Raw genomic sequence first — 24270 nt, 5'->3', positions numbered from 1 at the left:
CTGCAGACATCTGACCGTGTTTCTTTGCACACAACCACTCTTGAAAGAAAACGAGGGGAGACCTACCTGGCCCTTTCTGGACTGGCTCCATCCCCCAGGTAGCTCTGGCGCTAAAGCCTGGTGCATGCTAGGGGTTAGCATTCAGGCACAAGAAGGAGCCAGTAACAGAAACGGACGTCCTAGAATCTGGAATAAGAAGAGAGAGTAAACTTTCCAGTCATAATATTCTAAATGAGCATTTCAGAAGGGCTACCGAGGGCCCATGGACCCCACAGGGATCTGGCACTTTACCTGAGTACATCTACTTGAAAAAATAAATAAATAAGTTCCAGAACTCTCAGCTCTTCTGACAGTTCAGGTCTGGAGATATTGGCCCAAGTTCAGTTCAAAAGCTTGGCACAAAAAGCACCTTGAAAAGGCTTTGTGAATGGACTTTTACCGGTCATGATTTTAGGGGGAAAAATAATCCTCCTTCCCCTTCTCCCCTCCTGTTTGCCCAGACAGCTGGCATCCCAGCCCATGCCCAACCCCGTCCATCACTGGCCCCTGGGGGCCCTGAGCCGACAGCCCACGGCAGAGCCTTGGGAATCTGCAGTGTCACTCCCCGGCTGCCTGTCCTCTGCAAAGTGAAGTCATAGGCGTGCATCAGCCAACCTGACTCCTCACTACCCTGCCCAGAATCCTTTGTGAGCTGAAATGAGTCATCACTCCAAGAAAAGCTACAGCCTCCGCCTGTCAGTATGGGGTCCTTTGTCTGTGCGGTGCAGAGACTTTGGGGCTGGGATCGCACCCCCAGCAACGCTTCCCCGGGGTGGGGGGGCGGCGCTGGGGGCCGCCAGGGGCGCATGGTTCTCTCCAAGGGTGGCCCAGGCCCCCTCCCATGCACTGAGCACCAATGCAGATCTTTTCATCATAAAAACAGGAAAAAGGGCAGATGCCTCCGGACTTGGAGAAAACACGCACACATGAACATTGATCTGGCAACGTATACTCACCAGTTCGTAATCATAAACCTGACACACGCGCGCTCTTTTTTTTTTTTTTTTTTGGTTCCTTTTTTTTCCCTAAGGCTGGCTTTTCATGGCAGAGGAGGACGTGTCTCCCTCCTGTGTGTAACAGGCGGTGCGACCCCGCACCCTGGATCAAAGTTTAGTTGCAGCGAGCTCTTTTGTCATAAATTCCAGTTGCTGGGCAAGTCCTCGCAAGCCCGGGTCGCATCATTCCGGACACGGCGCCAGCGGCCTTGCAGCAGAGGCGGCCGGGGAGCCGGCGCGGCTTCCGCCGCCAAGAGGGCGGCGTGGGGAATGAGGTCACTGTGTCAAGAGCTCGTTCCTGGCGTGCGGAGCCCCGTGGCTCCCACTGCCACCGGAATTGCACGAGGTGGGATGAGTGCATACGATTTCTTTTACAGCACTGCTCTCTCTGCTTTTTTTTTCTTTTCCTTTTAAAAATCGCTGTGCCTCAGATCGGGAAGGCGCGCGTACACACGTACACACACACACACACACACGCACGATCCCTTCCAGATCTGTGCCAAAATATATCGTTTCACTGCACTGTCTGTACCGCACCACACGCGCGGATGAGCCCCACGCCGAGCCCCTCGGGCACAGGCACGTGTGCTCACTGTATTTACACACCCACAGACACACATACACGGGGAGGAACTCATTTAGACAGGACCTTGGAGAAGAATGATTCATCTCTATTTACAAGAAACGACACAGAGATGGCTGGAGAAGGAAAGAGGGTGGGAGGGGGTAGGAGAGGAAGAGAGGGGAGGGGAGGAGAGGAACGCTGACCATCACGTTAAAACCAGAGAAAAATGGAGTCCAAGAGGAACGGAAAAATTAAGAGCGACCTGAATGAGGGTGTGTTAATTCCTCCAAACAAAATAATACCCAGGCAGGCACCTCTCACTAGCTCCATTCAGAAACCAAAGAGATGTTGATAAAGATAAATTATCCCCTACTCGGAATGGAAGTAGATTTGGGTAGCCAAGGATGCCTGCACCACAAATTCTCCCCCATCCTCTCCAGTAGCTAACCAACAGTAAGGATGAAGCACAGGATGAGACTGGAGTTGGGAAGTACAAAAATGTCATGCATCTCTCAGTAAGACTATCCTGCAGCCCTGAGTTAGAAAGATCACCAGGCTAAAGCCTCAACAGCATCACGTCATCTCTTCACTCCTGTGATTTAGCCTGTCTTTAAAATTTCTATTTGTTTATTTCTTGGCTCGGCTCCAAGGCATGAGGGATCTTAGTTCCCCAACAGGGATGGAACCCATACCCCTGCAGGGGAAGCGCAGAGTCCTCTACCACTCGACCACCAGGGAATCACCTAGCCCATCTTCAAGGACCACTTTCCACAGAGCTCGGGCCCTGTCCAAGTCATTCACATCCTCTGGTGAAGGCTTTCCCCACGAACTGAGTTCTGTAACCCCACACAGCAGTTCCCATCCTGCTCTCGGAAAACTAAACAATGTAGAAATCTGTCTCACAACTCATCCACTGGCTACAAATAATAATCCCACCCCTACATTCCAAGCCATCTCCTCGCTCACTGCCCACCGTCTGGGACACCATAGGTAAGTACACACAGTCCATGTGCATGTACGGGTCCACTGGTACTTGTGATCTCAACATGGTTAAACAAAGCTTCTTCAGCTCCTTCTCCAGCGGATCCTTCGCAAACTCTCTGCCCGCACGGCTGCTGCCTTTGCTCCCGCTCAGGCATGTCAGTCTCCCTGTAAAGCTGTATGAAGACTCAGGTAGACTTTAGCCGTGTCTCCCCAGGCACCCTCAACTCCCCCACTCTGGACTCTATATACACTTGGTCTGAGACAGTGGTAGGCTTTCAGCTAGTGTCATACTGTCAACCCCCAGAGAACTTTTCTACATTATCTGTGTTTAAATAAGGTCTCATTGATCCAATTAAAAAAAAAAAAAAGAAAAGAAAACCTCATCAATGATGCCATAGACATCAGATATGGTCTGATGGTAATTTTCCCTTCCAGGAGGTATTAATTCCCCTCATTGGACATGTGCCCAGGGCTCTATCTGTGACAATGACTCAGCCTGAAACCCACCACCACCAAGGCAGGTCACCTTTACTCAACTGTCTCTGAGCTTGGTTCTGCTGGTGGTCGTTATAAATCCACCAAAATCCATCTAACTCAGCCCATTCCTCTTAGGCACAGTCTGATCACTATAAGGTCCAAGAGTGTTGTGTTAGTCGCTTAGTCGTGTCCGACTCTGTGACCCCAAGGGCTGTAGCCCACAAGGCTGCTCAGTCCATGGGATTCTCTAGGCGAGAATACTGCAGGGGGTTGCCATTTCCTTCTCCAGGGGATCTTCCTGACCCAGGGATCAAATCCAGGTCTCCCGAATTTCAGGCAGATTCTCTACTAAGTCACCAGGGAAGCCCATAAGGCCCAAAGCCATGCCTAATAAATAAACCTTGCACTTAAGAAAGCGATGACGTGCTGAGTAAAAGTTAAGATCTAAATTGAGCTATTGTGACCTCTGGCCATTTAAGAGCATCTTGGGAAGAAGTTCGAGACACTGGACCAGCTCTTGATTGCTAAAAACTCAAGTTTCCTCTAGGACACAGACGAGGTCGGATAAATACATAAAGAAAACAACAACAACAACAACAACAAATGTTCAAAGAAAAGGGACGGAAAATCACCACTAAAAATATATTCAGATTTTCTAATACCAAACATGTATATTTCCATCTCTATGCGGGCCTACTCTGCCCGTGTATAGATATTCATCCAAACTTTACAAGGACCCAATAAAGTAAGCACTGTTACTTGAAAGAAAATTTAGATTGTGGATCTTTATTACTCTTTTTAATAACACTTTCCACCTTGTTTATTGGCATAGAGTTGCTTCGAAATGTTGTGTTAGTTTCTGCTGTGCGACAGAGTCAATCAGCCACACACATACATATACATATATCCCTTTTTTGGGAAGATAAGTATTGTTGTTATAGCCATTCTTTAAACTTTATTTTCTAGTGCATTCTTTAAAAAAAAAAAAAAAATGTTTGGCCTCATCTTGAGGCATGTGGAATCTCAGTTCCCAACTCAGATCAAACCCATGACCCTTGCATTGGAAGCTTGGAATCTTAACCACTGGACCACCAGGGAAGTCTCAATAATCACCATTTAAAAAGAAAGATTAATTGCCTTCCTCAAGCTTCCACAACTGATGAAGTGCAGAGACGAGATTTGAACCTAGGGCAGGAGACCTTAGAGTCTGCCTCTCAACTATTATAATAAAATAACCACTGGAAACAAATTTTTTTTAAAAAATCCTTAAATTTTTACCTTTAAAGGGAAGCCAGCTCACCTCATTAGCACATGAGACCCGCAGAGTGAGACCCCCGGGCTGGCTCCCTTTAGCAGCGGTTGCCTCTGCTCAGTCTTCCAGCCCCTGATGGAGTGTGTTCCAGCCTCAGCCGCAGACTGCCCAATGCCATGCAAAGGAGCGTAACTGACCTACCAAAACCACAACCACACGCTCACGCCATAGTCCTACTAGTAAGAAGTCGAGTTTATGATGGACACGCGTTCGCCTCAACTCAGAACAAAGAGCTGAGGCTAATGCGAAGTCAAGGCACTCTGCTGTCTCGTGTGCCAGTCTCTGATGGAGGGAGGAATGCGAGCATCTCCTGCAGACATAATTAGCACTCCTTCTCTGCCTCTTGCTCCTTTGAATAATAGCTTCGGTGTTATGGTAATGATTTACAAACATCATACAGAATATCACATAGGTGATTTCCTTGGTGGATGAGATATGGGCAGAGGCTTTGCTGGGCATGTGACTGGTTCCTCAGCAGAGGCTTAAGTAGCATCATCAGTCCTGACTCAGACTCAGGATCCTTCAAAAACACTGATGACTAATGGTAGAGCGTGGTCTTACAGCGACTGTACTTGATAACGCAGAGAGTACTGGATGTTCTCAAATCAATTAAAGATACTTATTGGAGAAGGAAATGGCAACCCACTCCAGTATTCCTGCCAGGAGAATCCCATGGACAGAGGAGCCTGGTTGGGCTACAGTCCAAGAGGTCGCACAGAGTCGGACACAACTGAAGTGACTTACCATGCACACATGCAATGAATATTTACAGGGGTACACAGACTTTTTCATGAACTGATGACATGGTCTCCACTCTCAAGAAACTTCTAGTGCACTTGAGGAGCTAAGATAGTCACATATAAAAAATACCAAGAATACAACAGTGTGTTCCAAAGGGAGGAACAGGTAGCAAATTGGTACCTCTAAAAATCTGGGAGATCTGTGTCTCTTTTGCTGTCTTGCATACAGGGTCATCGTTACCATCTTTCTAAATTCCATACATATGCGTTAATATATTGTACTGCTGTTTTTCTTTCTGACTTACTTCACTCTGTATAATAGGCTCCAGTTTCATCCACCTCATTAGAACTGATTCAAATGCATTCTTTTTAACAGCTGAGTAATATTCCATTGTGTATATGTACCACAGCTTTCTTATCCATTCCATCTGGACTCTGTGGGAGAAGGCGAGGGTGGATGATTTGAGAGACTAGCATTGAAACATGTATATTACCATATGTGAAACAGATCACCAGTCCAGGTTTGATGCATGAGACAGGGTGCTCAGGGCTGGTGCACTGGGATGACCCTGAGGGATGGGATGGGGAGGGAGGTGGGAGGGGGGTTTAGGATGGGGGATACATGTACACTCATGGCTGATTCATGTAATGTATGGCAAAAAACACTACAATATTGTAAAGTCATTAGCCTCCACTTAAAATAAACAATTTTTTTTTTAAAATCTGGGAGAAAGAACCTGGGCTGACACAGTCAGGAATGGCTTCAAGGGAGGGGCCAGCTCATCCTAGAATCTGGACAACGGGGAAAGGGCTACCATCAGGGAGAACATGAGCTCCGTGAAAAGAAGGATTTTTGCATGCTCTTTGTTTTTACAGACACATTCTTTTTCTAAAATTGAAGTTTAGTTGACTTACAGTTTTGTGCCAACCTTTGCTGTATGGCAAAATGACTCAATTATACACATACAGACATTCTTTTTAAATATCCTTTTCCATTATGGTTTACCATAGGATATCGACTACAATGCCTTGTGCTATACAGTTGGAATTTGTTGTTTATCTGTCCTACGTATAACAGTTTGCATCCGGTAGTCCCACACTCCCACTCCAAATGCTAGTCTATAGCTGCTGCTGCGGCTAAGTCGCTTCAGTCGTGTCCGACTCTGTGAGACCCCATAGACGGCAGCCGGCCAGGCTCCTCCATCCATGGGATCCTCCAGGCAAGAACACTGGAGTGGGTTGCCATTTCCTTCTCCAATGCATGAAAGTGAAAAGTGAAAGTGAAGTTGCTCAGTCGTGTCCGATTCTTTGCGACTCCATGGACTGCAGCCTACCAGGCTCCTCCGTCCATGGGATTTTCCAGGCAAGAGCACTGGAGTGGGGTGCCATTGCCTTCTCCCTAGCCTATAGCAATACTATATTAAACCTACCCTCATTCAACGTAATTAACTCAACAGACATTTATGAAATACAATGTGTCAAACATTTATGAAATACCATGTGTAAGCCTCTCTGCTTGTCAGGAGGTCAGTACAAAGTTGAAGAAGTTACAGCTCCTCTCCTCACAGCTTTGCACCAACGTCTAAGCCATTCAAGGCAAGGAGGGACAGAATACCATGAGAACAAAGAAAGATGGCTATTTCTGATACAGGAGAAAGATGGCAAGGAAGCACGGTGGCAACTGGGCAGCGCTTTAGGAAGGAGGCAGCAGGTAAGGGACTTGGAAGATCGGTAAGGACGGGGGAAGGAAGAGAGAAGTCAAGGATGCCTTTCCAAGGAGTGAAGCAGTGTGCAGGGTAATGACGTGAAGCAGAACGTCCAGGAGGTTCTGGAGCACGGCCAATGGTCTGTCTAGCATGGCTGGCACAGGAGGATTCAGGGAGGAGACGGGTAGAGATGAACCTGAATGGTGGGTCAGGCTAGGTAAGATTTTGAAGAACATGAAATTCTAAGAGAAAGTCATTAAAGGTTTATACAGGTGAGTGATGCTACTGATGCTGAAAAGTTTAGGTTTCTCTGGCAACAGGGTATAGGATGCATCCAAAGAGAGAAGATAACTCATTCCTGAAACAAGGGAAGAGCCTGTGATGAGAGGCCAAATAAGATGCAAAGAGGGCTTAGAGGCACAGAGGCGTGACATACTTCCCTGTTCCACAGAAGGACCTGTCCAAAACATCCAACGGGAAATATTAGAACACCATCAGAAACACATTGCTAGAAGTGCTGTGCACACCTAACACCACTTGCCCAGAATCTACCCAACTGTGTGTGCTACGGTCTGCTCTATGGTCTGGAGCAGAGTCCAGGGTAAAACAGTAGCTCAAACTGAGAAATAAAGGGAAAAGACAGAACCCTCTAGACAAAATCCTCTGGGTACCGATAAGAGCTCAGACTTTGCTGGTTGGCTGAAAGCTGGGGAACAGGCACAAATTAAAACTTCAGCGAAAGTGGTTTCAGAAACAGAACGCTCCAAAGTTTTCAAAGCCTTTATAGCCCTGGGTTTACTAAGTTATGTGCCTTTTTATTAGAGTAGAAGAAACAATTTCAATTAAAGTTGGATTTGATGCAGCACGGTACAGGCAAGGAAACTAAATATTTAAAGAACAAATACACTTGGTATCCCTACAAGTGTTAGCGAGCACCAATATCTACACAAAGTGAAGAGCGTGGCTAATCTACATAACTTATAATTCTCAAAAGTCTCTGGATCAGTCACTTCTCATAGGATTCTTTGTCTGTTCAGTCACTAAGTCATATCCGATTCTTTGTGACCCCATGGACAGCAGCATGCCAGGCTTCCCTGTCCTTCACTATCTCCTGGAGTTTGCTCAAACTCACGGCCATTGAGTCGGTAATGCTATCCAACCATCTCACCCTCTGGTGCCCTCTTCTCCTTTTACCTTCCATCTTTCCCAGCATCAGGGACACAGAATAATGGCATTTTCGAGCTGGAGAAGACAGAAAGTCATCTAGTACATAATCATTTGACTAAAGGTAACCTGAGGGTTCAAGTAGGGAAGATGACTTGCCCAAGATCACACAGAGTTGGTAGTAAAGTTAGGATTAGTATCTGGACCGCCTGAGCCTCAGTGCAGACATCTCTCTCTTATTCCACAACATCCTGTACAATCTATTCAAAGAAAATTAAGTTCTAAGGCTTCTCCAGATCACTCTGGCTGTGACACTATAAATTACGGAGGCAGATGTGCAATTTTCCATACTGCACTGTGGGATGGATTGTTTGTCTGCCCGCAGTTCTTCTCATCAATGTCCAAAGAAGGCAAGGAAGGAAAAAGATAAGAGTAAAGTGAGAAAAACTGAGAGCCTGTGAGTCTTCCATTTAGAAGACAAGAGTTGAAATATGATATCTTGACATTAACTGGTAAGAAAACTATGGAGAAGCGAGGGGAAAATGAGGTTACCGTTCTCAAAATTATGCTTTTTCTTTTATTACAACAGCATTTGGATTTGTAGACTGTTCATTTCTAATGCACCTGAAAGCATCTCAGACATTTCTACATCATATTTTCCATCGCACAGGAGTGACGGGATGCCCAGAAAAGTTTTCAAAACACAGGAAAAAAGTCATTGTCTTGCAGTCTCCCTGAAATTCACACAAGCTATGGATTATACTCTCTAATAGACTGCTTCTGTCTTAACAATAAAAATTATAAAAACTGTTATCCATTGAACACCATTCAACATTACTTCCCCAAATGTACAGGTGAACTCACCCTCTGGGAAGACTGTCCATGACGGTGTTGAAGTTGTAGAAACCTTCAGTGAGGGCCCTGGTCCCTGGAGGCAAATATGCCTCCAATTTGAGAAGCAACAACTACGTTTGAAAATACATCCGAAAGGGTATCTCCCAATTAGCTTTCAAAGTTATCCTCAGCGTTTCTGTTGCTTTAAAGAGATACCATTATTGAGTCCTAGAGCTCTTTTCACTGGAATTAGTTAGAAGGTCAAAGAGCTGAAAACTGAATTACTTTAGCACTGGGTTATTTAATTACGACTGAGTTATCCTTCCTCCTCTGTAAGATGGAATCAGGGGAAAAAATATGAAAGTCGCAAAAGCTGCCATATTTTTTCAAAGGAGACATATCTGCAGAACTAACCTCTGACCTCAAGGTGCTTCCAATTAACTAAGGAATGAAACATAAACACACATGAAAAGAAGGCATCACCATACTTCCCCACGAAATCCATGAATAAGAGAGGAAAATGACTGAAACCAGGTCCAGATGACAGGCAAGCAAAGGAACACCGGCCAAAGCTTCCCCTCATGCAGCTGAGCTCCACGTGCTCGGTTATATGCGTATTTCCCACTGGCTCCCATAGGACCCGGCAGAAGGGGTGAGCGGCTAAACCAACCCAGGCTTCAGAGAACTTGAGTCTTTTCATAGACTGCTTTCCTGACATTTCAGTATGCCCTGCTGCTGCTGCTGCTGCTGCTGCTAAGTCGCCTCAGTCGTGTCTGACTCTGTGTGACCCCAGAGACGGCAGCCCACCAGGCTCCCCCGTCCCTGGGATTCTCCAGGCAAGAACACTGGAGTGGGTTGCCATTTCCTTCTCCAATGCATGAAAGTGAAAAGTGAAAGTGAAGTCGCTCAGTCGTGTCCGACTCTTAGTGACCCCATGGACTGCAGCCTACCAGGCTCCTCTGTCCATGGGATTTGCCAGGCAAGAGTATTGGAGTGGGGTGCCATCGCCTTCTCCATCAGTATGCCCTGAGCTGACTGCTAATGGATCCTCAATCCCTATTCCTAGAATGAGAACAGGGTTCAGATTGTATATGCAGGAGCCCCAACAGTGGTTGAAAATAGTAGTTTCAGCCTTTAAAATGATCAATAGTTTTTGAAGGAAAAAAAACATTATTTGCGTTCATTATCACAAACTTCTCGTTTCCTCTAACCTCTTCTGCTGACCTCAACTCTTAGGGTTATCTCCATACAGTCTCATAGAAGTTAGATTACACACCTTTATTAATAAAGTGTTTATATGCGCTCAGTCATGTCCAATTCTTTTGTGACCCCACAAATTGTATCCCACCAGGCTTCTCTGTCCATGGGATTCTCCAGGCAAGAATACTGGAGTGGGTTGCCATGCCCTCCTCAAGGGGATCTTACTGACCCAGGGATCGAACCGGCGACTCTTTTATCTCCTGCACTGGCAGGCAGGTTCTTTACCACTAACCCACCTTTTCTTTTTTAAGGAATTTTTAAAGGAATTCCAGCAAAATGCTGAATAGGATATTGCATTTGTTCCCAGACTTAAGGGGAAAGTATTCTCTCTATTAAGAATGATTTTACTGCAGTTTTGTTTTTATCAGACTAATGTAGTTGTCTGCTATTCTTAGATTAGGTGCTTTTTTTAATCAGGAATGGATACTGAATTTCAACTGCTTTTTCTGAATCAATTGATATTATCCAATAACTTTTCTTCTTTAGCCTGTTAATAGGGTGGATTACACTGATTGATTTTCAAATGTCTTGCATTCCAGGGCTATTCCCAACCTGGTCATGGTTTATCATTTTTATAAATTGCTGGATTCAATTTGCTAATATTTTGTGGAGGATTTTCCCATCTATGTTTATGAGGCACACTGGTCTGCAGTTTTCTTTTATTACGCTATCTTTGTCTAGTTTTGGCATAAAGATAACACTGGTTTCATAAAATGAGCTATGAAGTTTTGCCTTCTCCTCTATTTTTAGGGAAAGACCATGTAGAATTGGTGGTATTTTCCCATAAATGTCAGGCAGAATTCAGAATTCTATCTGAACCTGTTTCGGGGTTTTGGTTTCGGGGGGGGGGTACAAATTTTAACTATAAATTAAATGTATTTAAAGGATACAGGACTGAACTTCCCAGGTGGTCCAGTGGTTGGGAATCCACCTGCCAACGCGAGGGACATGGGTTCAATCCCTGGTCTAGGAGGATTCCACATGCCACGAGCCAGCCAAGCCTGTGCACCACAACTACAAGCCTACATGCTGTAACTACTGATGCCTGCGTACCTAAAGCTGTGCTCTGAAACTAGAGAAGACCCCACTCGCTGCAACTAGAGAAAGCCTGCACCCAGCGAGGAAGACCAGACTTAGCCAAAAGTAAACAAACAATTAAAATAAAAGGCTACAGGACCATTCAGGTCATTTATTTCTTCCTGACTGAGTTCTGAAAGGATGTTCTTTCTTTTAGAAAGAACATTTCTTTCCATTTCATCCAATTGCTAAATTTAAGTGCACAGAGCTGTCTCTAGCAGTTGCGTCTCATACTTCCAATGTCTGTGGGGTCTGCAGTGACATAATCCTCTTTCATGCCTCCTATTGACAATGTGTGGCTTACTTGTTTGTTCATCTCGATTTTATTGCTATTTTTAAAGAAGCCGCTTTCGACTTCATTGGTTTTCTCCATTAGTTTTGTTTTCCAGTTCATTGATACCTACTCTTTATTATGTCTTTCCTTCTGCTTGCTTTAGACTCACTTTGCTCTTCTTTTCCTAGTTCCTTTAGCGGAAGCTTAGGTTGTTCATTACAGATCTTTTCTTTTTGAACACGAGCATTTAGTCTTTTTATTTTCTGCTGAGCCCTGCTTTGTGTGCTTCATAGGAATTGTGATATGATATATTTTTATTTTTGTTCACCTCAAAACATCTATTTTCCCTGAGATTTCCTCTCTAGCCTACAGATTACTTCAAAGTACATGGTTTAATTTCCTAGTATTGGGAGACGTATCAGTTATCTTTCTGTTATAGATATCTTGTTGAATTCCATTATGATAAAATAACATACTTTGAATTATTTAAATTCTTTTAACTGCTTTTAGGTTTCCTTTTCTGTCTCAGGATAGCAGCTATCTTTGTGAATGTTCTCTGAGGATTTGAAAGGAATGTATATTTTGCTATTTTGAGGAAGAACACCTTATAAATGTCAGGTAGATCTAGTTGCCTAATGGTATTGTTCAATTTTCCTATATCCTTCCTGCTTTTCCATTTACTTGTTCAATTACTGAGAGAATGGCTGAATCCCCAACTATAACCATCCATGTCTCCTTCCAGTTTCATTTTGCCCTATTCACCCCGAATCTCCATTGTTAGGTCTGTACACATGTAATGTACTGTTTAAAAAAAAAAACAATTATTTTGATGAGAACACTTAACATGAGATCATTCTCTTAACAGATTTTAAAGTGGACGATAGTGTACGATACAGTATTGTCCTCTATGGGCACAAAGTCGTACATGAAGTCTCTAGCATTTACTCACCCTGCATTACTGAAATTTCACACCCCTGTTTCCCCAATTCCTCCAGCCCCTGGCAACCACCGCTCTACTGCTTGCCTTCATGACTTTGAGTTGTCTTTTATTTATATTTATTTATTTTATTTATATTTATTTATATATTTTATATACATTTATTTATTCATTTCAGTGAAATGGGTCTTCACTGCTGCACAAGGGCCTTCTCCAGCTGCGGTGAGCTGGGGCCCCCCTCCAGGTGCGGTGTGCAAGCTTCTCGTTGCAGTGGCTTCTCCTGTGGAGCGTGGGCGTTCAGGCTTCAGCAGCTGCCACACATGGGCTCAGTAGCCGTGGCACACAGGCTTAGTTGCCCCAGAGCATAAGGGATCTTCCCAGACCAGGAATCAAACCGGTGTCCCCTGCATTACCAGGCAGATTCTTAACCAATGGCCTACCAGGGAAGCCCCAGACTTTGACTGTTTTAAATAATTCATGGAAGTGAAACCCTGCAGCATTCATCCTTCTGTGACTGGCTTATTTCACTTAGCATAATGTCCTTCTGGTTCATCTATGTTGTCGCATATTGTACAATTTCTTTCTTATTTAAATAAGGCCAAATACTATTCCATTGTATGTAAGTACCACATCTTCTTTATCCACTCATCTGCTGATGGACACTTCGATTGTTCCATGTATCTTGCCTGCTGTGAATAATGTTGCAAGGAACACGGGAGTGTCAATATCTTTTCAAGATTCTGCTTTAAGTTCCTTTGGATAAAAACTCAGAAGTGGGATGCTGGCTCATACGGTAGTTCTGTTTTTAATTTTTTGAGGAAAATTCACACTGTTTTCCATAGCAGCTGCATCATCTTACATTCCCACCAACAGTGTACAAGATCTGCAACTTCTCCAATCTTTGCCAATGTTTTTGCTTTTCTGAAAATAGCTATCCCAACAGGTATGAGGTGATATTGTGGTTTTTATTTGGATTTTCTGATGACTAGCGATGTTGAGCATCTGTCCATATACCTGTGGGCTATTTGTATATCTTATTTGGAGAAATGTCTATTTAGGCCTTCAGTTGTTCAGTTACTAGCTTGTTTCTTTGTCTGCTATTAAATTACAGGAGTTCCTCACATATTTTGGAAATTAACTCCTTATCAGACATGTACCTGGTTTACAAATATTTCCTCCTGTTCTGTGGGTTGCCTGCCTTTTATTTTAGGTGATTGTTTCCTTTGCTGTGCAGAGCTTTTTAGTTTCAGTATGGTCCTACTTGTTTAACTTCGCTTTTGTCGTCTGTACATTGGGTATGATTTCTAACTATAATCACTGAAATCATTCAATGACAATCATTGCCTAAGACCAACATCATACAGCTCTGCCTCTGATCTTCCTCCAAGAGTTCTGTAGCTTCAGGTCTTACATTTAAACCTTTATTCCAATTTGAGTTTATGTTTGTATATGGTGTATGAGGTACATATACTTTTTAACGACATATTGGTGAATTTATCCATTTATTTTTATGCAATGTTCTTTATGTTTGGTAATTTTCCTTGCTCTAAAGTCTACTTTTTCTGACATTGATAGGTCCACTCCAGCTTTCTTTCTTTTTTTTTAACTAGCCTGGATTAATCTGATTAATCCATTCCATGTAATATTAACTTCCATTTATTTAATTTTTATTAATATTTTCATGGTATATCTTTTAACCTTTAAACCTACTCATGTCATTATATTTAAAATATATTCAGTTCAGTTCAGTTGCTCAGTCATGTCCAACTCTTTGCGACTCCATGGACTGCAGCACGCCAGGCTTCGCTGTCCATTACCAACTCCTGGAGCCTACTCAAACTCATGTCCATCGAGTTGGTGATGCCATCCAACCATCTCATCCTCTGTCATCCCCTTTTCATCCCGCCTTCAATCTTTCCCAGCATCAGGGTCTTTTCCAATGAGTCAGTTACTAGGCAAAGTAGCCTTTGGTCATTTTTTTAAAAACCCATTCTAATAATTTCTGCTATTTATTTGGTAGTTTATACTATTTATATTTGATGCAGTGAACGCTTTTATAGTATTTATTAATAGCTAAATAATCATGTAATTATTCTATTTTATCTATTGAGCTTTTACTATATTTCTTTGTATAGTATTTTTAGTTATTGTTTTATGCTTTTTCAATTGTTGTTATCCAGTCAATAAGTCATGTCTGACTCTTTGTGATTTCATGGACTGTGTAGCCTGCCGGGCTCCTCTGTCCATGGAATTTTCCAGGCAAGAATACTGGAGTGGGTTGCCATTCCCTTCTCCAGGAGAATCTTCCCAACCCAGGGATTGAACCTGGGTCTCCTGCACTGCAGGCAGATTCTTTACAGTCTGAGCCACCAGGAAAGCCCCAGAGAATCCCATGGACAGTATGAAAAGGCAAAAAGCTTTCCATACACGTACTTAACTTCACAATCTACTTAGATGTAATATTTTTACCACTTCGGGTGACCAACCTTACCACCACGCTGGTTTCTTACCCTTCTCCTTTATATGTCATAGTTTCCCTATGTATTACATCTATATATACTGAAAACTCCATCTATATCTGTTTTCCATCATCATATATATTTTTAAAAAACTTAAGAATGGTTATAACTACATTCATCCAAATATTTACCATTATTGCTTTTCTGTCATTCCTGATGTTTCAAGTTTTCCTCTGGTTTTTTTTTTTTTTTTTTTTTTTGTCATGAGGCATGTGGGATCTTCAGCTCCCCAACCAGGGATCAAACCCACACCCTCTGCATTGGAAGGCAGTCTTAAACACTGGACTACTAGGGAAGTCTCTTCCTCTGGTATTATTTCCTGTCCTTCACCATTTCATTTGGACCAGGTCTTCTGGACGTGAATGCTTTGGTTTTCTTTTAACTGAAAATGTCATTACTTTACCTTCATATCTGAAGGATATGTTCGCTGGATCTTTTCAAAATAATAGTCCACTTCATTCTGGGCTTTGTGGTTTCAAATGAAAAAATCTCCAGTCTTTTCTACTTGTTGTTCTAGTATGTGTTGTTTTTCTCTAAATGCTTTCATTTTTCTCTTTTTAGTTTTTAGCAGTTTACCATATTTCTGAACATAGGTATCTTTCCACTTATCCTGTTTAGGATATTAGGCTTCTTGAATCTGAAAGTTTATGTCTTATACCAAATTTAAAAGCGTTTGGTCACTATTTCTTCAAACTTTTTTTTTTTCAAGTCACACCACAACTTTGATGACAGAAGAACTTCAGCCTCAAAAAGGTAACCATTTCAGCTCATCTATCTGCCAACATACCAAAGAGTTCCCCCTCCCCAGCTCCGTGAGAAGAGCAGATGGACACGTCAACTAGAGCTGACTTCCTTTTTGGTGGTCCTGGCCTCTTCAGCACCGTATTTGCTTTAGACTCACTAATGAGCAAGCTGTAGTGATGGACGTGGGTGCCGTACTCTCGCTCACCAAGTCCACGTCTGGCACGAGGACTAATGAGCTTGGTCTTCCGTGTCAGACAGACCAGGAGAAACGAGACGTGGATGCTGCCCACAAAGCAGACCATTAGCATCAGATGCAATTATTGCCCCGCTCCCCCCCAACCCCTGTCTTTCATCTCCAGCGCACAGAGAGGAGCAGTGGGTTCTTCAAAGACCCCCCACTCAGCCCTGGCAGAGGCCGTGCCGCTGAGACGGGAGACAGGTGCGGCCTGAGGTTTCCACTCAAGTATGGCCAGTCCTCCTACTGCTACTTTAAACTCTTGGCGTTTGGGGGCTTCCCAGGTGGCGCTAGTGATAAAGAACCCGCCTGCCCATACAGGAGACACAAGGGATGCAGGTTCCATCCCTGGGTCGGGAAGATTCCCCTGGAGGAGGGCGTGGCAATCCACGCCAGTATTCTTGCCTCGAGAATCTTATGGACAGGGGAGCCTGAGAGGCTACAGTCCATGGGGGCGCCAAGAGTCAAACACGACTGAACTGACTTAGCACACTTGGCGTTTGGGGACCCCAGAAGCGTGCTACTCCAACTGGTTCCCATCTGAGCCCGAACAGCTTCTGCCCTCTATCAACACAAAACATTGCACCAAAAGTAAAACTCTCAGACATTACCTCTCAACAATTACACCCCCAGCCACAAATAACTTGACCCTCAAACTAATGGTCTCCTCCCAGGGGGATACCATGCAATGGTTTCATTAGAAAGAGCTCTATGACCCAGAGGAGTGGGTTGGGGGTGGGTGGGAGAGAGGCTCAACAGGGAAGGTATGTATGTGTGGCAGTGGTGGTTTAGTCTCTAAGCCGTGTCCAACTCTTACGACCCCACGGACTGTAGCCCTCAAAGTTCCTCTGTCCATGGGATTCTCCAGGCAAGAATACTGGAGTGGGTTGCCATTTCCTTCTCCAGAGGATCTTCCCAACCCAGGAATCGAACTGGGGTCTCCTGCATGCCAGGCAGATTCTTTACCTACTGAGCTATCAGGGAAGCCCGTTAATCTATGCTTTATTGAGAGTCTATAGGTACCAAGCATTATCAAGGAGGCTTTCCATATCCCTTTTCATTTACCTGTCACAAGCATCTTTTGAAATAAATCCTATTATCTCCATGTTATGCATGAAATCTAGGAGAGTTGGGTAACCTCTAGGGACCCAGTCAATAAACAGCTTAATGCTAGATAGTCATGGTAACTATGATATTGACACAGTTATAGCAACAGAAGGGGAAAGGTTTTAAGCAAAATTCAACAAAGGAACAATCTGCTTCTTTTAATAGCTCTCAAAAGTATTTAGCAGACTAAGTTACAATTTCCACATAACCTAGATCATCCCCTCTAATGATAAACTTATGTGCTCACATTGAAGATGGCCAACAACTATTTTTAATTCTGTGTTTCAATGTTAGTGTTTAGCGTCTTCCATCCTCCATAGCCATCTGTAGTAATCCTTTTATTTCATGAACCGAACTGTGTGGTTTGGCCTGAGCACACAACCTCTGCTGAGCATAGCTTCTAGAGAGACTGGGTTCCTGCAAGGGGTGCAGCGTGATGAAACGGTGAGGTCGCTGATGGACTCACGAGACCCATCAGTCTGTCAGTCAAACGCAGAAGAGCTGACTTAGATGACGGTGGTTCGTTCCACCTTTGGCTTTGCAGTTCCAAACAGTGGACTTATCAGTTTCTTTGGGGGAAACCAGTCATGTGTAAATCATTAAAGGGAAATCTGGACTCTAAATTCACGTCTAGGGTCTGAGTTCCCTTTGGCTGCTTCTAGAAAGGAGGGCTCGCCAGGGTGCCAACCTTCACCCGCCTCTCTGCCCTCGCTACTCCCCTACGAAGGGAGGCCCACCCATGATCCCTCCCCGGCTGTAACCCTCAGATCCACAGAGGCGATGGGGGCCAGCCCTCTCTCTTTGGTCCTAAAACCCTCCCTAGCCTCCTGACTCATCTCTCTCTCCTCTGCCATCACCGGACAACTCCATGGCCCCAGTGCCTCAAACTCAACATGTCCAGAACTGAGTGTGTGATCTTTCCCATAAACCCTGGGGTCTCCTAACCAGATTATAGCACCGCCGTCGATGCAGACACGTGACCATGAATGGAAGACTCCTGTTTTCTCGTCACTGACCATCCCTCACCAGCTCCATAACCTAAAGACCATCAGTCTACTCACTGTCTGGATGTGTCTAAACCTGCCACTTCTCTCCCGTTTTGCTGTTAGACAGATCGCTGCCTCACTGGACCACCAGAAAACCACCTTTGCCGGTCTCCTCCACCCACCCTAAATACACTTGAGTGCCAGAATACACTTCCTGTCTGATGTTCCTACGTTTATCTAGCATGCCTGGTTTCATACGCTTGAACGTAGGGATGTTATCAATATCAAAGACTCTAAATACACTGATATCAATGACATCCCTGATTTCAAGTGGATAAAACCAAGGATCAACACAACTGATAAAATTTTCTTATCCTATCAGAAAGATATCCCTCTAGAATAACGGATCAGAGTTGAACAACAAATCATTTTTTTCTCCTATTCCAGCAGGGAAGATATCCCAGGAAGGCCAAAAGAATTTGGTCACTGGAGCAATGAAATGCCAACAGGATATAAAGTGTACTGGCATTTATTGAGCAGCTCCTACACAGCAGGGACAATGTAGCAGGCACTTTATGCGGGTAAACATAACCAATACAACCCTGTGATGCAGGGATAATCTTCATTTAAAGAGCTAAGACTAAGTAATCTATTCTTTGTCTCCAGGAAGTAAATGGTACAACCATGATTCAAATGGGGTTCTGTCTAGTATTCCAAAGCTCTACACCTCCATACCTGCTCTTCCCAAGAAAATGCCAAAGCTTACAAGAGCCGTGTGTAGATGACAGATTTCTATACATGGTATAACTGCTTACATTTAATTCAACCATAATACTTCCTTTCTCACTGAAACTTCGCATTTCGGGAACAGAAGGCTGGTGCGTTGACTGAAGGAGGGACTAGGTAGAGATGAGAACCGTTGCTGATAAGGAAATTCAACAGACAACACAGCTCAGGTTTCAGCGATCCCTTGCATCTCCTGTGACTGAAGTCAAGAGTCACTTTTCCAACAACCTAAATGGCCATCAACAGATGAACAGATAAGGAAGACGTGGTACATATATACAATGAAATACTACTCAGCTATAAAAAGGGATGAAATGATGTCATTTGTAGCAATGTGGATGGACCGAAAGAGAGTCATACTGAGTGAAGTAAGTCAGAAAGAGAAAGACAAATACCATATGATACCACTTATAGGTGGAGTTTAAAATATGACACAAAATTTGATCATAGTTATGAAACAGAAACAGACTCACAGACACAGAAACCAGACATGTGATTGCCAGGGGGGCAGAGGGGTGGAGTGGGTGTTTGGAGTTAGCAGAAATGAACTCATGTACATAGAATGGATAAGTAACAAGGTCCTACTGTATAGCACAAGGAGCTATATTCAATATCCTGTGATAAACCATAATCGAAAAGAATATTGAAAAAATGCATATTTATGTATAACTGAATCACTCTGCTGTACAGCAGAAATTAACACAATATTGTAAATCAACTACACCTTCATTTAAAAGGAGCAACTTTTGACATAAAAACCCATCAATTTTTTTAGCAACCTGATAAGATATATGTAACAGCACCTACTTCATACTTAGCACTAGACCAAGCATTAGGAGGACAAAAGGAAAATAAAGACATGGTTCAATTCAGTTTAGTTCAGTTGCTCGGTACTGTCCACCAAGGAAACGATCAACTCGGGTGCCAAGATAAACATACAGTCATTGATAAAGGCAGCCTTTTCCAGGTCACTCAGTGGTACAAAGAATCTGCCTGCAATGCAGGAGACTCGGGTTCAATCCCTGGGTCAGGAATATTCCCTGGAGAAGAAAATGGCAACCCACTCCCTCCAGTATTCTTACTTGGGAAAGCCCATGGACAGAGGGGCCTGCAGGGCTACAGCCCATAGGGTCAGAAAAGTGTTGGATATGACTTACCAACTAAACAACAACAACTGTCCGCCTCCAAGTAAATAATCTACTCAAGGATGCCAAGATAAACATACAGTAATTCATAAAGGCAGCATCTGCTATTCCACCATTATAGCATTAGATATTACATGCAACTTTACCATGTGGTCAATCTAAATAAGAGCTCCAAATACAAAAGGATTTGACATATTAAAATCATACACATAGGTAAATTACCCATCAAGAAGGAGATTCTATATCCTAAAGACCTGAAAAGTTGTCCTTTCTAAACATGACATTTGAATATTAATTAATAATCCATCTGAAGAACTGATCTAAAGCAGGTCCTCTCCCTTGAGTATTTTCCAGTGCTGTTAACTCAACTAGAAAACCCTCCTCTTCATGAATGGAGGAGAAGTACTTTTCATACTGGCCCATGTTTCAATTTTTAACATATCAAATTAGCATGCTGTGAATTGCTAAGGTTTTATTTTTATCATATTAGAAAGAACATAACATTTCTAAATGGATGAAATCAACATGTAACACCGAGTTCCCTTTACAAGAAATTGTGTCAGTTACAACCATTACTTTAATGGCACTTGATTAATGAAGTTAAGCGTTGTACAGATGCAACTTTCTGATGTCATCATAAAGTCCATAAGAACAGAGACCATGTTTTTCTCAGCTGAGGATAAGAGTTACTACCTCCTCATGTTTCCATTGGAAAGAACTTCCCTTAGAATAAAGATCTGGGTGTGTACATGGGTCCCCTCCTTCTGACCTCTGGGAGGCAGTGACTTTTGTGACCAGCGGACAAGGGAGAAGGATCAACTTAGGATAAGTAACCAAAAGTCACACTGAAGGAAAGGAGAACAATTAGGACTTTGTCTAAGTCCAAAACCCTAAGACTTTTGATATTCTATCTGGCAGAGGCCCTAATTTATTCTCCTTCTTTGTTTTTCCTGCCAAAACTTCCACTTCCACTGCTCAATAAATCCCATTTTCTAAATATGGTGGGCATGTGAAACATTTGTAAAAGGTGGATTTTTAAAGAAAAGTATTTTTAAACCTCTTGAGTCCGTCAAATTATCTAAATACATATTTTTCCCTCTGGATTTGCCCAAAGGATCATATTTTTGAAAACTTTACAAACCATCAGTATTATCAATCACATGTTCCTTTTGAACAAAGCCCTTGGCTAAGCCACTAGCTTCATTTGATAATATTAGCGATGCAAGGGAGGCCCTGCAATGCTGTATCTGCCATTAATCTCTAAGCATCGGGCTTCACACCCATCAGAAGTCATTTACTGTGGAGCCCGTCACAGGATGTAATGACTCATACTAGTTGCAACTTGCCATTCCTCTTCTTCAAGAGGGCTTTCCGAACTAGCAAAAAGCTTATGAGACACTAAATTAAAGTTTCTTGACTTTTCATTTCATTGTTCACATGGTAATTTTGGACGTGAAATGCTCTAACATGACTTAATAACGAGGGTTTCACAGTATCATAATCTGATCCACAGAGACACACGAAATCCCCTAAATAAAAGAGATTCAAATTTTATTACTCGATGAAGGGAACCAAATTAGCATACAATCCACAAAAGAAAGATGCCTTCTCCTAAAGGATGAATAAATATGATTTCTGAATTTTAAAGTATGGATCTCTCACAGCCTGCAAGATAACACGGGGTTACAAATTCTGCCAGTCACAGCCGGACCATATTCCAGAGTATCCAATTCTCTGAAAACTCTGAATCATTAATGAATTTAAAAAACAGTTTCAATTAGCAAGGCATGCCTGTGATTTGAAGCTGCATAAGTAACATAACCCCAAAGAAATGAAGGAAAGGGAACATCAAATTTTTCATAAGAGAAAAAGTGCCTGTTTATCAACAGGTGGATTTTTCTTGCATGCTTCACGGGGTCACTGCATTCTGCTTTGTTTTAGACAAAGACTCTAGCATCCATCCAGGGCCTCCCCATCTAAGGTGTAAAGGCAGGCTGCTCAGCTGCAGCATTTGAGCCACGAGACAGAATCAACATGTTGGCAAAAGTCACAACCCAAGATTCTATTGGTGCCACAAGTATTTTGAACCCAATTATTTAAAACCTAGATACACTCTTCACATTTATTTATCCTTGGCTCTGTGTATAAGTCTTTGTTTACTTTACTTCTAAACAGAAACCATCCAGAAGAGTAAAATGAAGGCAGACTTTAAAAGCTTGGAAAGAAGAAAGCAAGCGTGGTTTGCAGCAAGACCAGATCCTGACTCGGATTCCATGAATGGTGACGGTGGGGCTGGAGAATCATCGGGTTTCAACCACATGCCCGTGGCCTGACCTCAAATAAAGCGAGGGAGCTGGCAGAGTTCACTGCATTATGCAGGAGCAGCAGAAACCATTTGTTACCGTTAAGGTTTTTACTCTTTTTTTTTTTTTTTATCCATTTAAAGGCTTATAAATTTTTATGAACTCTTTGTGAGGTAAATACAACAGGGTGGCAATACGACAGCTCAGCCCAGCAGCCAGCTCACCACCTTTCCATCTGTGACGTGCTGGATCAGGTCATTCACTTGGCTTCTCCAGCTTATACCCACAGCCTTAGGAGATGCTGCCCTGACCTCTCCAGGGCACTAGGTTACTGTTTATGAATGTGATTAAAAAAACAAAAAACAACAACAACAAAAAAAACAGTCTCTCTAACCACCCGAAAAAACCCTGGCGAGAATCCAAGTCACATATCATTGAGGACCAGAATCAGGGCTTAGGATTTTAGCTCATGTGTCTGTCAGACCAGCACCTTGATGTATTTGTTTCACAAGCCGGCCATAAACATTTCTAAATCTTTGCATCTGTAAATAGAGCTCCCCTTTAGAGCTTAAGTTTCAACTGTCAGACCATTATTCAGCATATAACTGTGGAGCAGTCAGATGTTACTTTCAATTAGTAAAGGAAAAAAAAAACTGTATCAGATATATTAGGGTACAAACCAACTAATTTCAAGGAATCTAAAATGAACCACACACCTCCTGATCAAGCAAAGCCAACACTCTGTACAACCCCCTTTACATCTATTAAAAGACTTAAAATAAATAAAAGACTTCAGAAAGTAATCAACGCCAAAATAGTCTCTAGAAATGAACAAGTTTGCTTACCCAACATAAATGCACCTTAATACATCATTTCTCCATCAATAGGTATTGCCACTGATGCCAGCAATCAAAAGAAATGTTGACTCTAAGCGGAATGACTAATATGGAGGGTTATCTCTTTTTTTTAGAATACGCTTGAGATTCTATATTCAACATACACACGTGTTATCTATAATATACACATGCACGTATAAAAGAATGAATAAAAGCAGCTGTAAAACTTCTTAACATGGTATAGTCGGTCATTAAGGCAAATAGGAATGAAAACACTGGAGACTGCAGTCTTTTGGAGGCAGGAGCTCATAATCCCCAAAGATTCAGAAGCATTACCTCATTGCAGCCTTGAGACAAGCTGAGCATTCACTGTAGGTCTTACCCAGCATCCCCTGGTTCACACAAAGACAACAGAGGCGTGACCAATCACATTGTGGCTAGCAGGCACTGTTTCAAAGCCCTCTCCCAATATTACCCATTGACATGCTCGCTGGCAGCCTGCTGAACTTGTCGTCATGGCAACACATCCCAGCTGCTCACCGAGGCTTGTTATATTACTTTCCCTTTTCACCACTCACTTAGCTAATTAAAAATTTAGGACTATGTTTTGCATGTTGGACCCAAACTGAAACAATGCAGGGTCCTTTCTCCTTTTCTCTCTCGCCCTCTCTTTTCCCCCTCCCCCCAATGGAGCTTTTAAAAATGCTGGGAAAAGCGATTTGAAGGACACTCCCATGAAGTCCCAATATAACCAATCAATAGAGAGACTGCATGGAGCTTCAGCCAGATGGAATTTGTCGCTAAACCTAGTCTGCAGCAAAGCAAAACCAAAACGTGAACGTCGCGAAGGATGGTCTTCCTGTTTGGAAAGAGGCAAGGATGATTTACGTGGAAATGTTCGCAAGCTTCTCAGCCAAAAACGTTCTTTAAAAATATTTTTTTTAATTTCTTTTTGGATTCTGATTTAAAGCAGCCTTTTACCCAGAATTCCACAATGCAAGCAGAGTAAATAAATAGAGCACCGATGAAAAGACCCTATAAAAACTGCCAACATGGCAAGTGCCAGAAGAGGTTCTCAGCAAAAAAGCATGCCAGTGAAGCATGCCATATATTTCAGATTTGCCCACCAAAATGTGCCACCATGGGGGCAGGATGAAAACAGCAGCTCGCAGTTGAAAACCCATGGAAAGAGAAATGCCAGCTTTTGTTTACCAAAGCTCAGCGAGATAAACTAAACCTCCCAAA

At 43.0% G+C, this 24270-nt stretch overlaps 1 protein-coding gene across 6 annotated transcripts in view; it reads right to left on the bottom strand.

Moving 5' to 3' along the window:
- Nucleotides 1-24270, bottom strand: part of STOX2 (storkhead box 2) — a 197365-nt gene that overhangs the window by 36186 nt on the left and 136909 nt on the right. The window contains exon 1 of one of the 6 annotated variants that reach the window (XM_042241388.2): nucleotides 67-24270. This exon is cut by the window's right edge and continues 47859 nt beyond it. The exons of the other annotated variants lie outside the window; for them this stretch is intronic. Coding sequence (XP_042097322.1) covers nucleotides 67-91 — 25 coding nt within the window. The 5' untranslated portion in view covers nucleotides 92-24270. The remainder of the gene's footprint in view (nucleotides 1-66) is intronic. 6 annotated transcript variants of the gene reach the window in all.

This window comes from Ovis aries, chromosome 26, assembly GCF_016772045.2.
Source record: "Ovis aries strain OAR_USU_Benz2616 breed Rambouillet chromosome 26, ARS-UI_Ramb_v3.0, whole genome shotgun sequence".
Taxonomy (NCBI): domain Eukaryota; kingdom Metazoa; phylum Chordata; class Mammalia; order Artiodactyla; family Bovidae; genus Ovis; species Ovis aries.
This window is presented reverse-complemented; position numbering and strand designations above follow the sequence as displayed.